This window comes from Eriocheir sinensis, chromosome 2, assembly GCF_024679095.1.
Source record: "Eriocheir sinensis breed Jianghai 21 chromosome 2, ASM2467909v1, whole genome shotgun sequence".
In the NCBI taxonomy this organism is placed as follows: domain Eukaryota; kingdom Metazoa; phylum Arthropoda; class Malacostraca; order Decapoda; family Varunidae; genus Eriocheir; species Eriocheir sinensis.
In genome coordinates, this window is record NC_066510.1 from 6,946,765 (window position 1) to 6,962,143 (window position 15,379).

The following is a 15,379-nucleotide window of genomic DNA, read 5'->3' on the forward strand; positions in this document are numbered from 1 at the left end:
TTAATATGGAAACTTAATCATGTTGGAGGTCTGGGTGGTTCAATATTGGATTGGATTGTGGACTTTTTGACGAAGAGAGAAATGAGAACAGTAATCAGGAATAATAAATCAAACTAGATGAAAGTGACGAGTGGAGTCCCCCAAGGATTGGTACTGGCTCCAATTATGTTTGTAACTTATATTAATGACATGACAGAAGGGGTGACAAGCTATATGAATATGTTTGCTGATGATGCTAAAATAATGAGGAGGGTGGCTAATGAAGATGACTGTGTAGCCCTAAGCCAAGATCTTGATAGAATAAGCGAATGGTCACGCAAATGGGATATGACATTCAATACAGAGAAGTGTAGCGTGATGGAGTTTGGTAAGAGCAGTAGATGAATATCGGGGAACTACTCTCTGAGTAATGAAAGAATCATGAAAAAAACTGAAGAAAAAGATCTGGGAGTGATCATAACAGACAAGTTATCCTTTGGAAAACACATAGACCGGATAACTGGGAAAACATACAATCTTCTTAAAGACATAACAGCAGCATTTACATATTTAGATGAAGAAATGGTGAAGAAACTAATAACATCGATGATACATTGAAGACTGGAATATGCAGCATTAGTGTGGTCACTGAGATTGAAGAAAGAAATTAGAAAGTTGGAAAGAATACAAAGAGCAGCGACTAAATTACCGGAAACTCTGAGAGAACATACTTATGAAGAAAGACTGGAGAAATTGGGACAAACAACACTGGAGAGCAGAAGAGAGAGAGGGGACCTAATAGCATTGTACAGGATACAAGAGGGATTGGAGAAATTGGACAGGGAAGACCTTGTGGAACGTGACAGAAGTGTAACAAGAGGCAATGGTAAGAAATTGAAGAAAAGCGACTGTAGGAGAGACATCAAGAAATACAGTTTTCCATACAGAAGCATAACAACATGGAACGGACTTGACAAGGAGACTGTGTGTGCAAAAACGATTCATGAATTTAAAGCCAAACTGGATAATAATCGTTATGGAGACGGGACAGCACGAGCCTAGTACGGCTCTTTTCCTGTATATCACAACTAGGTAAATACAACTAGGTAAATACACACACACACACACACACACACACACACACACACTCACAGCGGGAGAAGAAGGCACCAAAATGATGTGGCTGAGGAAAGATCTGAATGAACAAAAGAGAGACAAGTTGAATGAACTCAGAGGTGAGGTTCATGATTTAAATGAGAAGATATCGGAAGAAGAAAAGAAGGAGTTTTTTTGGAGAGTAATGGATATGAAAGTGAGGAAGTGGTTCATGGTGACGAGAGGAAGGAGAGAAAAAATCTAACAGAAAAGAAGGAAGGATGGAAAGCGTCTTATACGAATATTAATGGAATAGTGTCATTGCAGATAGAGTTTAATGGCTATTTGAGAGACAAAAAACCTGATGTTGTGGGGCTGACAGAAACTAAGTTGTGTGACTCAATTGAGGTGGTGGGGATTGGAGAAGGTGCATACGATATATGGAGGTGAGACAGAAAGAGAAAACAGGGAGGAGGTGTAATGTTGATGGTATGGAAAGGCATTAGGGTGGAAGAAGTGATTGAGGGTGAAGGCTTGGCGGCAGAGGTACTGAAAGTGAAAATTGTGGGTGCTGAAGGAAGAAGGAGGCAGTATGTAGTAGGGTATGTGCCACCAGGAACCAATGCATGGAAGGTCCAAGACAGATATGTCCCAAAGGTAACCAAAAAGGATGTTGGTAAAAAGGAATGGTTTAACAAAAGATGCGAGGCGGCTAGAAAGAGAAAGGTGGAAGCTTGGAAGGGATGAAGGAGACGAAGAAGAAACAACTCGTGGAACGATTTCAAACAAGCAAGGAACGAATATACAAAAATTTGAAGAGAAGAAAAATGGAAATATGAAAAAGATATAATAGACAAATGCAAAGACCAACCTAAACTATTCTATAGACATGTGAACGGCAAATTAAAGAATAAAGAAACAATTGATAAACTGAAAATGGATGGAACTACATATGAGGACCCAGCAGAGATGGCAGAAGTGATGAACAATAGCTTTCATAGAGTTTTCACAAAAGAAGACGAATTCATACAACCACCAGGCCAGGAAAGAGGAAGGGTTATGCAGGAAGTACAATTAACGGTGCAGGAGGTCAAGGAAAGCTTGAACAAGCTGGATGTAAGAAAAGTGACGGGGCTGGATGGAGTATCAGGGTGGATCTTGAAGGAATGTAGTGAGCAACTTTCAGAGAAACTGCACTCCATAATGAATGCCTCCCTGAGTGAAGGAAGGGTACCACAGGATTGGAAGAGAGCAAACATAGTACCAATTTTTAAGGGAGGAAAGAAGAGAGGACCCATTAAATTACAGACCGGTATCACTCACTAGTGTGGTTGTGAAGATATGTAAGAGGCTGATTAAAAACAGGTGGTTGGATTTTTTAGAAAGTGAAAAAAATTATCTCGGATTGCCTGTTTGGATTCAGGAGAGGGAGATCTTGCGTCACCAACTTGTTATGTTACTACTCAAGGGTGCCAGATTTATTACAAGAGAGAGAAGGCTGGGGGGATGGAGTGTTCCTGGATTTATTAAAGGCATTTGACAAAGTACTGCACAGAAGACTGGAAAATTAGAAATTGGGGTGGAGTGGGTGATGGACTGATTAACCCTTAGATTATGGCAATCGTATATATAAGTGGACTACCACACCCCCCACCCATACGGGGATCATATATATAATCATCACACTCTACACTCCCTACATTTCAAATATACCGCCAGTTCTTGACTCAGAAGAATGGTGGAGGCATCTGGTATCCGGACACACACTCATTTGTCTCCAGAGCGCGGCCTACCGAAGGTCACAGATCATTTTCCACTTTTGTTCGGAATACATCTGTCATGTCTCGTGACATGTCTAGCAGTTCCTCTGCTCTGGGCGGAAGTAGAGTGCGGGCGAATTAAAGTGACGGTGACTTTGATGACTGCTGTGGTAGTGACATTGACAGAGGAGGGAGGGGCAAGTAGGTAGGGAGAGAGAAAGAGAGAGTGGGGTGCTTCCATGCGACGCGTCACGGCCACGAGAAAATGCGCAATATTTTCGGCTGTCATAACTTTTTTATTATTATTAGGAGAGAAGTTTTATTACTCCAACATATATACTAGATGAATATACAATTCGCGCCATGATGCGCGACACAAGCCGCCACGATGCGCGGCACAAGCCGCGAGAACCCTTACTTTAGCAGACGATGCCATGTTGATACAGGGCAAGTGCTTTGTTTACGTTGTGGATGTGGATACGGGCAACTGACCTTGGCCGTGTGTGACGCACACCCGGAAAAGTTGGATTTGCCGGTTGTCCAAGTGTGAGACTGCCTTAAGGAAGCGAGGCTGCTGACCAGGTGAGTGCCAGCGATGACGTCATCGGACTCCCAGCGAATCACAAACCTGTTTTCAGAACTCAGCCAATTGTAGTTTTTTTTTTTTTTAATGTGAGTGATTGTTTTGAGTAATTATCAAACCCAAAAGTCAGGCCCATGTGTGCACCAAATATTTTTTTTCATATTGGTTACTTTATTCAATTAGCGCAAATTCAGTTAGTGCGACCGCGTTCATCCACCTAATTCTCGCGCTAAATGGGGCTCTACTGTGTGTATATATATATATATATATATATATATATATATATATATATATATATATATATATATATATATATATATATATCTATATATATACAGTCACTCCTGCTCATGGTCTCACCTATCGCGGTTTCGCGTATTCATGATTAACTAATTAGACCCCCGCTTATACGCTGCCCCAGTTTCAGCATAATGCGGATGCATTGACGCTAAATAGGAAGGCAGAGAGGAGGGAGGGAGGCAGAGAGGAGGGGGGAAGGGAGAGAGGAGGGAGGAAGGCAGAGAGGAGGGAGGGAGGGAGGCAGAGAGGAGGGGGGAAGGGAGAGAGGAGGGAGGCGGGGCAATGGACGTTAAGGCGGTGTCACACTAGCACTTTTTCCGTCGATTAATGCCATTTCAAATCGATTTTCATCGTTCGCATGAACTTATCGCATGAATTTGTCAGGCGATCAGGATCGCTTCCGCCTGCAAATTTCCGCCTTTGTTTACATTTCCAAGACCAAGACCGAGACTTTCCGCGTGGCTTCAACCTGTCTCAAACGCTCTCCTGCAGTGACAGCCTTCCTCATCCTGGTGTCACTTCTGGCAATAAGAGGTGTCACTAACTCCAGAAGTCTGTGGTACTGGCTCTTGTCCAACCTGATCCAATTCTTCAGAGTCTCATGATCCTCTAAACTCAGCTCTTTACCAAGCCTGTGGTACACACTTTCTCTTCCCGACGAGCCAACCATGAGCGCATCCATGCACGCTTTTTGGCTTGTTTAGCTCGTCTAAGTCTCACAATACACAGTATTAGGTTCAGAGCAGCGTATCTTTGCCGCAGCGTGGACTCCATGTTTGTTTACATTCCCATGGTCTGTGCCGACGGAAAGTTTCAGACGAAACACCGTTTGTGTGACAGGCCGCAGCCAAGATATCGACGATTTTCAGAAAAACGACGGAAAAAGTTGACGGAAAAAGTGCTAGTGTGACACCGCCTTTAGGTTGCTCCTGAGTGACGTCACGGTTAGACTGTGACGTCATGCTTTCCTATTGGCCAGCAGCTCACTCAGGGACGACTGCTATTGGTCGAGATTTTCTCATAGCAACATTATCCTAAAAAAAAATTCACTGCCGCCACACTGCATTGTTGCCAGATTGGGCTGCTTATCGCAAATTGGGCTACTTTTGGGAACGAAAAAAACATGTTTTATATGACGTGTCAGAGGTGACTTCCCCAAATGCATATTTTCCCATAGGGTTATAGTCCCGCCGTTCGCGGTTTCGCGCATCGCGCCGAAGTCCGGGAACGAAATACCCGCGAACGGCGGGGGATGACTGTATATATACAGGTAACTCGATTTACGCGAGTTTGGTTTACACGTTTTTGAAATAACACGGGGCCCAAAATCAAAAGAAATGTTTAATTTACATGTTTTTTCCATTTATATGCGATATTTTATGGAGTGGCCACTAGATGTCTCACGCAACTGGACTCACATGGCGCCACGGCCACACAGCTGAGCTCAGTTCTTCCTGCGTGCCACTTGAAGAACAATACAGTACCCACGCTGCTACGCTACTCATCAATAGGGGTGCGCAGGTACCGGTACCAGTACCAGTATTAGTGGTACCAGCTATACGGTACAGTACCGGTACCAGACTGCTTGGTACCGTTACCAATACTAGCCAGTCGCTCATGGTGTCCCTCATTTCTTCCTCATACGAGTGAGGCTGAGATTGAGTGCCTGAGTGGATATCTCGGTGATATGGATATTCTCTCTCTCTCTCTCTCTCTCTCTCTCTCTCTCTCTCTCTCTCTCTCTCTCTCTCTCTCCACTGAATGAATATTTATTTTTCGATAGAAACCTACCTCTTGTTTGATTTACATTGTTTTTGATTTACGTGACCTCTTCAAGGACACAATACTCAAGGAATCGAGTTATATATATATATATATATATATATATATATATATATATATATATATATATATATATATATATATATATATATATATATATATATATATATATATATATATATATATATATATATATATATATATATATATATATATATATATATATATATATATATATATATATATATATATATATATATATATATATATATATATATATATATATATATATATATATATATATATATATATATATATATATATATATATATATATATATATATATATATATATATATATATATATATATATATATATATATATATATATATATATATATATATATATATATATATATATATATATATATATATATATATATATATATATATATATATATATATATATATATATATACTATCACGGGATTAGGTTCTAGAACCCCTGCTTAGGCAAGTAAAATCTGCTACCTTATATTTATTTTATTATTTATATATATTTTAAGGCTTTGTAAACCCTCCCCTTACTCATATAAACCTTTCCCCCACACTTATAAACACTTCCTATACAGGAGGTCCTTGGGTTACGACTGTCTTGACCTATGACGTTTCGTCGCTACGATGCGGTTCCAATAAATGATGCTCTAATTTTTGTCTCGACTTCTGACATTTGCTTCGTAAATACGAACTTCGCAAAGGAACTAGTTTGTTGAGTGGGGCGGAAGAATACTCAGAAAAAGGACAATATGAGCATGGCTCACTTCCTTTATAATACAATTAGGTAAATACGGAAGGGGAAAGGAAGGAGGACTGAGTGATAAAAAAAATACAGATAGAGGATATAAAAAGGGAGAACAAGGAAAAGGAGTGGATGAAACAGGGCGAGAGAGAGAGAGAGGATGAAAACAAAGAGAAAGGAGAAAGGTGTGGAGAGGGAGGGTCAGTAGGAAGAGTCAGGTCAGGTCCTGAGGGAGAGTCAGGTCAGGGCTTCGGTCAGGACGTGACTTTTTTTATTTATTTATTTATTTATTTATTTTTTTTTACATTGCGGCCTATTGCGCAGGTAGGCTTCTTCCTGGTGGATCCTGATGGTCATTCCAAGGCTTCTTTCCAGTGGGGCCTGATGGTCGGCCCAGCCCGTTCTGGCGCAGGCGAGTGTTTATAGTGGCGTCATCTTGCATTGGCTCATGCTGCCCTCCCAGAGCTCATCTTTGATCCTAGAATCTAGAGTCCGGGTTGATAGGTGAGCTTCTGGACAGCATGTGGGTAGTTTTAAGCCACTCAGCGGCAGCTGAAAAATCCCAGCTTGGTGGCACCGGGCGGGGATTGAACTCGCGTCCTCCTAAACGCGGAGCTGTTACTCTGCCGACTCAGCCACCGCCTCCCCTACTGACTTACTTCTGTCCCTCCCTCCCCACAGGCTTCCTATTTCCCTATCTGTGTGTGTGTGTGTGTGTGTGTGTGTGTGTGAGAGAGAGAGAGAGAGAGAGAGAGAGAGAGAGAGAGAGTGTGCGTGCGTGAGTATTTACCTAGTTGTATATACAGGTAACTCGATTTATGCGAGTATGGTTTACGCGTTTTTGAAATAATGCGGGTTCCAAAATCCAAATAAATGTTTAATTTACACGTTTTTTCGCTTATACGCGATATTTTATGGAGTGGCCATCAGATGTCTCATGCAACTGGACTCTCATGGCGCCGCGGCCACACAGCTAAGCTCAGTTCTTCCCGCGCACCACTTGAACAACAATACAGTACCCACTCTGCCACGCTACTCAACAACAACAACACCCTCGCTGCTGTGCTACCACGAGGGGAAGGGCAGCCAGAGGAGGAACCACGAAAGGGAGAGGAGTCAGAGTGATACAGTAGGCAATAAAGGTACAAACCTACCTCTTGTTTGATTTACAGTGTTTATGATTTATGCGACCTCTTCAAGGACACAATACTCGCGTAAATCGAGTTACCTGTACCTAGTTGTGACATAGCTCTTTTCCCTTGTTACAACTAGGTAAATGCGAACGTACGGATGCACTCACTCACTCACACACACACACACACACACACACACACACATACAGTGAGTGCGTGCGTATGTGCATGCATGCGTATTTAACTATTTGTATATACCTAGTTGTGACATAGCTCTTTTCCCATATGTTGCAACTAGGTAAATGCGAACGTACAGACGCATGCACGCTCACACGCACGCACTCACTCACTCACTCACTCACTCACTCACTCACTCACTTACACACACACACACACACACACACACACACACACACACACACACACACACACACACACACACACACAAGGTCCTATCCTGCCCTGACTCTCCCTTAGGACCTGACCTGACTCCCTACTGACCCTCCCTCCCCGCACCCTTCTCCTGTCTTCTTCATCTGTGTGTGTGTGTGTGTGTGTGTGTGTGTGTGTGTGTGTGTGTGTTCATATAATCTAATGGGGAATGAGAAAGGGAGGAAGAGAGTGATAGAGTGAGAGATAAGGCTAAAGATAAGAGGGTGTGAGAAAGGAGGAAACAAGGGAAATGAGTGAAGGAAATGAGGTCGGGAAAAGAAGGGAGAGAGGGAGGGAGGGTCAGGTAAAGGTGAGGTAAAAAGAAGAGAAAAGATGTGAGTGGGAGGGAAATAGATTAAGAGAAAAGCTGGGTGGGAGGGGAAAGGAAAAAAAGAAAGAAGGAGAAAAATACATGGATTGAGAGGGAGAAGAAAGAAAGGAAGTGGAGGAGGAGTGAAGCAGGGAAAAGCCTAACGGCGCAATAGGCCGTGGCGGAAAATCGAAAGTCGAAAATCGGGTTACGACACGTCGTTAGAAACGGAACTCCGTCATAAGTCAGGGACCTCCTGTACTCTTAAACACTTTCTACACATTTAAACCAACGTAATTTTAACAACATATAAAATTCAGATTTTTTTATAGTTTTATTTTTTTAGGCTAGAAAATGCTTATTTTACCACAAAAATATTTGAAATAATAAATGTATAAAAATACCTATGAACCGCAAAATCCCACGATATAGTGAAAAATCCGCGATACGATACAATTTAAAAATCCGCGTCCCTCAAATAGTACAGTTTCCAATAGTACGGTTTCGGTTTTATACAGATTGTCATGGAAGATTTTTTTTAGGATTTTTAAATTTCCCGCTTGTTGCACCAAGTAGCCCTGGCATGAGTGGCAACACTGTTCTACCAAAATACCTGCTGAAAGCACCTCAATGCATTCGAGATAGGTGTTCACCTTGGAGAAGAGTTCAGATTTAGGAGAAGTTACGTTTTGGGATGAGTTACTTTGCCGTAGGGAGAGCATACCACGTGAATGAGAGCAGTGTTCGCTGTATCTATCATCTTGGGTCTTGGTCTTAGTTCGGGAGGTAGTTGTCCCTTTCGGTCCCAACTACAGCCTTTGAAACGGCTTATTCCCTCAGGGCAAACACCCTGAAAATCATAGTGAAAAAGAAATTCTTGCTACAGTAACTGCCAGTGCTCCAAGAGTGCTGCAAGGGTGAAGATAAAGACCGTCCTTTTACTAAACCTCATCGTTGTTATTGTAATGGCGTCTCACTCGTAGCAAAATGGCGTACACTGATCTTCCTGGCGACGTTTAACATGCATTACTAGCTGTCCTGACTGATGAACTCCTTACAACAGAAGATGAAAAGGAACCTGCAGTGGTTATTGTGGCAGAGAGAGGTGAAATGCAATGGAAACACTTATATGTGTTTGTTTGGGCCGCCATATTTGCTGATGACCTCATCACAGCACAAAGGCGCTCCACCTCTCAAAGCCAGGAGCCAGCAGATGTGTCGAGTTGGCAACTTGTGCTGCCGCACGCATCTGAGATCACTCGGGACATTCTGAGAGTCGTGATTCCCTCTCAAACGCAGCCCAGGAGTGTTTTTAAGGGGGGCACTAATTTTATACGGATTTTCGAATAGTACGGGGATCCTGGGTCCCTAACCCCCGTACTATTTGAGGGATGACTATATATATATATATATATATATATATATATATATATATATATATATATATATATATATATATATATATATATATATATATATATATATATATATATATATATATATATATATATATATATATATATATATATATATATATATATATATATATATATATATATATATATATATATATATATATATATATATATATATATATATATATATATATATATATATATATATATATATATATATATATATATATATATATATATATATATATATATATATATATATATATATATATATATATATATATATATATATATATATATATATATATATATATATATATATATATACCAACATATATATAGTTTTTTTTTCTCTTCCTAACAACACGATGTGGACGAGCACAGGTGGAGTGAATGGGTGGGGAGAGGGTGGGGTCTCGCTTCCACCTTCCATCATGTACGAGTGTGTAACTGTGTGGGCTAGGCGTATGTTTGTATGTCTACTGTGTGGGGGTTGCCAGAGAGTGTTTATCTGAGTAGGGAAGCGGTCAAGGACACTGAGAAAACGAGCGAAATTTAAAGAAAATGGGCCGTCCGCAGGCGGGACGAGCGTCCTGCAATGGTAAACCACCGTTTGGCCGCAGGCTGGATGGGTGTCCCTAAGGGGTTAATCAAGTCCCCAACAGTCTGCTAACTTTTTTTTTTGTTGTTGTTGTTGAATCTGCAAAAACATAATTTCCGATGAATAATAATAGACTAATAGTAATATAACAACTATTTAATAGATTATTCCCTGGGAGCAAATAGTTTACTAACCTGTCATGTCCAGTGACGTCCTTTATGGGAAGGCAGACCATCCCACAATGAGCAATATTTTGATTCCCTCTCTTTCCCTTGTTGCTAATTGTAACCAGATGAGTGGCGCGGTCGAAACTACAGATGAATTGATTGAGTATATTATAGGAGTTATCAAGTACTGATAAATTTTAGAGGCAAATATGGTTCCTCCTCAAACAACTTAGGTGAAAAATCACTATCTTCTACGTTCCTCTGATGAACAATCAAATATTATCCTTTACTTAACGCTAGGCATCTTAACCCTTTCTATCTGTGACGCGGACATCGGCGTCACAGTATGGAAAGGGTCAAGAGAAAATGGAAAGGATTAATCCTCTTCTAAACCTCTCATTCCTTCTCTAAATTCCTCTTAATCCTCTTTCATTTCCTCTTAACCCTTTCATTGCTAAACGCTCGCAGCAGATGTTAGGCGTATTTGCTGGTGGCGCTAAATGCTCGCTGCGACCTCCACCCGCACTCAAATCTCCCGCTTATGAGAGTGTTCCAACACAATTCTCACAACACAGGATTGCCAATTCAGTGGATTCTTCACTAAATTTGGTGGAAAATCATATCAGCCCAGCACGGCAAATGTACGGACGAGTAACTCGTGGATGTTCTTGCCCAATATAGTGGCATTTTTGCATAGCTTCACCTGACTGATTCTTTGACCAAATAGTTGTAAATATTGCAGTTGGCAATACTCCCTTGCCAGAATCTGAAGAAAAGATGTCCGCAGTTCCCTCAATACGGCTGATCATCACGCATGCACCGATGTAAGTGTTAACATTCAACACTCCCTGAACGTGCATGTACGTTCGCAAGAGAGGCATACATAACCAACTCCTATAGATCTGGACCCCCTCTTTCCAGTGGTGGTTTTGGTTTTTAGCTGTGCTGAATAGTTTTTGAGATACAGAGGTTAAAAGAGACCCCCCATTGGGCTCCCCGAGCGCGCCTGAGGGATAGTCTCGTTGCGAGCGCCTAGCAATGAAAGGGTTATGGGGGTACGCGACACCTGGGGGTGGGTGGGGGGGGTTTGGTCAAAATATAGCATTTTGCAAAATGGGGTAAAAACGTTCTTAAACCATCTAGAAATAATGCCCGAGCAATGTTTTCCTTGTCGTGCAAATTTTAAATGGTGTGGGTTTAAATGGACCGAGTTTTAGGCTATTTTGTCTTTTTTAATCACAGAAAATCTAAAATCAATCGGATTTATGTGAAAAGTGCGGGAAATGTTGATTGTACAAGTAGCTAGGGACCTATGATTAGATATTGTTGATAGGGTAAAGGAGATAGGAGCATTAAGAGGTAAAATTGACCAAAAAAAACACGATTTTATGCGATGTTCGACGAACTTAATAAAAGAAATACCGTTATGCCTTTCTGTATGGGAAACTTTCAGAATAATTTCCATAGGGCTCTAGGCATACCTAAAGACTATTCACAGACAAAAAATGAAAGTGGTTTGCTACATATTAATGGTGCTGTGTAATTTTGTGTTGCTACACGTATACGCACATGTATATTTATGAGTATACATATAAGTATACATACATTGTTCTGGCTCATACAAAATATAGGCAACATAGATGCCTACTTAGTTTCTCCGCAATACCCGATAGTTTAGTTAGATGACCTCAGGTGTCCCGTACCCCCTTAAGAGGATTAGAAGAGGATTAAGAGGAAATGGAAGAGGATTAAGAGGTTTAGAAGAGGACTAACCCTTTAAATACGGTGACGCCGTCGGACGCCCGTTGGACGCCGACGTCGGCGTCGCCGGAGTGAAGGGGTTAAGGCTACAGGAAGTAACAGGAAGTGACTTCCGGACCAACACGCAGCATGGGTGTCTGTCTATATGTATGTCTCTCCTGTCTGTTTGTTTCCTATCATGTAGATTTTTATATAGTAATTCCACTGATCCACTCACACGTGACACTCCATTAATCTTTATCACCCCAGGTATAGTAAGTAGGGCTACATAACTATATAATTATAATGTGTGTGGTGTGTGTGTGTGTGGTGTGTGTGTGTGTGTGTGTGTGTGTGTGTATATATGTGTGTGTGTGTGTGTATGTGTGTGTATATATGTGTGTGTGTGTGTGTGTGTGTGAAATATACAGTTGAAAGTACTGAAAGTAGAGGAGAGAAAATGGAAATTAGCGATTAGTGGACTTACAATTTTGGCACTCCGATAACGCTAATCCGCTAAATTTTTCAATCCGCTAATCCGCTAACCTTTTTTTTAGCTCACTAATTAGCGGATTAGCGATTAGTGGACCTTAGTAGCAGAATGCCCACCTCTAGAATCAAGGCATAGAGATGTACTTTGTCTGTAATGGTGGTATTTCTAACTGATTTTTTGTTACAATAAAAATTTCAGCACTTTAATCCAATAACATCTCTTCTATTGCAGGAAAAATATCAGAGAACGTTAGCTGACCGTGAAAATGTAAGGAAGCGCTTAGAAAAGCAGATTACTGAAGCAAAGCAGTTTGGTATTCAAGGATTTTGCAAAGATCTTCTTGAGGTGAGGAAGCTACTTTTATATTTTTTTAACTTATTGTATGCATTCTCACATAATTTAACCCCTTCACCCCAAGGTTATTCTTTATGGGTGCTGAGCTGTATTTGGGATGCCTCTGCATACAAAATATGAATGTTATATCACCAATATTTCTTTAACACCTGATTTATGAATATATATTTTATTGTACAGTAAAAGTTTTATAACTTAGCACTATAGGGACTCCAGCCTTGCTGAGTTATTCAGTATTCAGAGTTGTGCAAATCTCCCCCACACAACATGCATAAAAATTAGAAATTAGGAAAATATGGCACTGTACAGTATATAACAGCTGACATTTTGAAGCATGGTGTAATCTTTAATCAGTTATAAAAGTGGAAAATAAAGCTCAGAGATATAGAGCTAGGTTGGGTATGAGCGTAGGCAGACGACAAATGTGAGGCTGAGGAGTGGGAAAGGAGAGAATGAGGGAGTGTGGGGCAGATACATGTTCAAACAAGTGTAGGCACACCATACCGAATATAAACCATGAGATGTAGCTACAACTCACCAGCGTGCTGAGATGCATCAGAGAGCATAGTAGAGCAAGTTGGGTCACGTGATCCGGGCGTGTAAACATGCCCTGTGTTCAGTGAACCCGTTAGGCACACAGCTTCTTGCAGGTGGGGGAAGGGGTAGTTCAACAGGACTGTATAAGCTGCATGCATAAAATATAATGTCCCATACAACAGCTTCCCCACAATATTCCCTTAGCAGCTCTTAAAGGTGATCCTTTACTGGAATCAGCAATCATGTTTGAACAAAACATTGCAGAAACCAAGAAGATGCAGATGAGGTGACACTGGCCCTACTCACATAGCTACTACATCTCCTTTGTTTACAAACGTACTGACTCCTCTGACCGTTTGGCCAACTCTGCCATCTGGATGCAACTTGTTGCCCTAGTTGCTCAACGTTGCATTCCTAACATGTTTATTGAACGCAAGGATGTTTGAACAAAGTTAGTGTGGGCACGCCATGTTTACTGTAGACCATGAGATGTGGCTACAACTTGTCAGCACGTCGAGATGTTTAAGAAAGTGCAGTAGAGTGAGTTGGTTCATATGGCCCAGGCGTGTAAACAGTGCATGTTGAAATAAAGCTAGTGTGGTTTCACCATGTGCAAAATGACAAGATACATAATTTTTACTGATTTTTTTTTCAGTTATTTGTTGAAATTCAAAATTGATTTTGTAAAGAATATTTCTTTGCCCTGCCTCTGCAGTGCAGTGGTTAACGTCCCTGACTGCAAATCTGCAGGCCTGGGCTTGAATCCCGGCCTGGGCAGTTGGTGTGCAGCCCACTCAGCTGTTCATCCTCCCTTTTGGGATGGTTGATAAATGGGTACCTGGGGAAACCTGGGGAAGGTAAACTGGTAACCCAGATGTTACACTGGCCTTGTGTTGGGTTTAGGGTTCTTTCCCACCACAGACGTGAATGGCCAATGGGACAGAGATGAGCACGACCGCCATGCGTAGCTATAGTAAATGCTCCCAACTTTATCTCTACCTTGCCGAGTTATATAAAATTTCGAGTTATAGAATGTTAGGTTATAACATTTTGCAGTACATCATTTGAAAGCTTATTGTTTTCTCTAAATTTGTACTGTTGTATATATTTTTTATTATCTAATAGAAAAGAAAAACAGTGAAGAGGATAGGTTAATATCGCTGAGATTTTTCTTTTGAGCTTTATAAGTGGTGTTGGTGGTGGTGGTGGATGGCACAGAGAGCAACATGCCATCTACCACCTTCAAACTCACTTGACCCCTTCTATCTCCCTCTGATCTACAAGAGTATGGAAAGAGTTACAGTCACCTCTCGATTAATGCGAGGGTTATGTTCCTGGAGATGTCGCGTTATTTAAAATCGCGTTATTCAAACATAATTTCCCCATAGGAAACAATGGTAATAGGGGGGGTTACATTCCTGGACACTGGGAAAGTCTGCCTATTTTGGGGATTTTGTTACTCTAACCTTAAAAAACAACAACATTATTAATACATTAGTAGGTCACAGAAACAACAAAAACACACGTTCTCAATTTATTTAAATTTGTTCTTCACCTGCGTCGGCCACCATCCCTCCTCAATCTTGATCTTGATGTCACAGGTGGCTTGGGATTTCTCTCCAGCCAGGCCTTTGTATCGGCAGCTCCTGTGAAAGAAAACAATAACATGCGGAAAGTCTATGTTCTACTCGGGGCAAGGTATCATTCCCTACATCTTGCACGCCACATGCTCTCCAGGAACTCTTTCACTGCCTCAATCACTCGTCCATTCGTCTCTCCACTCAGCCCCAGCAGCAGCACCATCCACTCCCTTCCACTCCTCCCATTCACCCCATGTCCCATCTCACTCAGAAACACCTGCATCATCTTCGTTCTTTCTGTCATACTTCTTACATTTACC

At 41.1% G+C, this 15,379-nt stretch overlaps 1 protein-coding gene across 1 annotated transcript in view; it reads left to right on the forward strand.

Annotated features, from left to right (window-relative positions):
- LOC126998946 (grpE protein homolog 1, mitochondrial-like) overlaps window positions 1–15,379 on the forward strand; it is a 56,286-nt gene that overhangs the window by 23,155 nt on the left and 17,752 nt on the right. Inside the window, exon 3 of the mRNA XM_050861238.1 lies at window positions 12,820–12,933. Coding sequence (XP_050717195.1) covers window positions 12,820–12,933 — 114 coding nt within the window. The remainder of the gene's footprint in view (window positions 1–12,819; window positions 12,934–15,379) is intronic.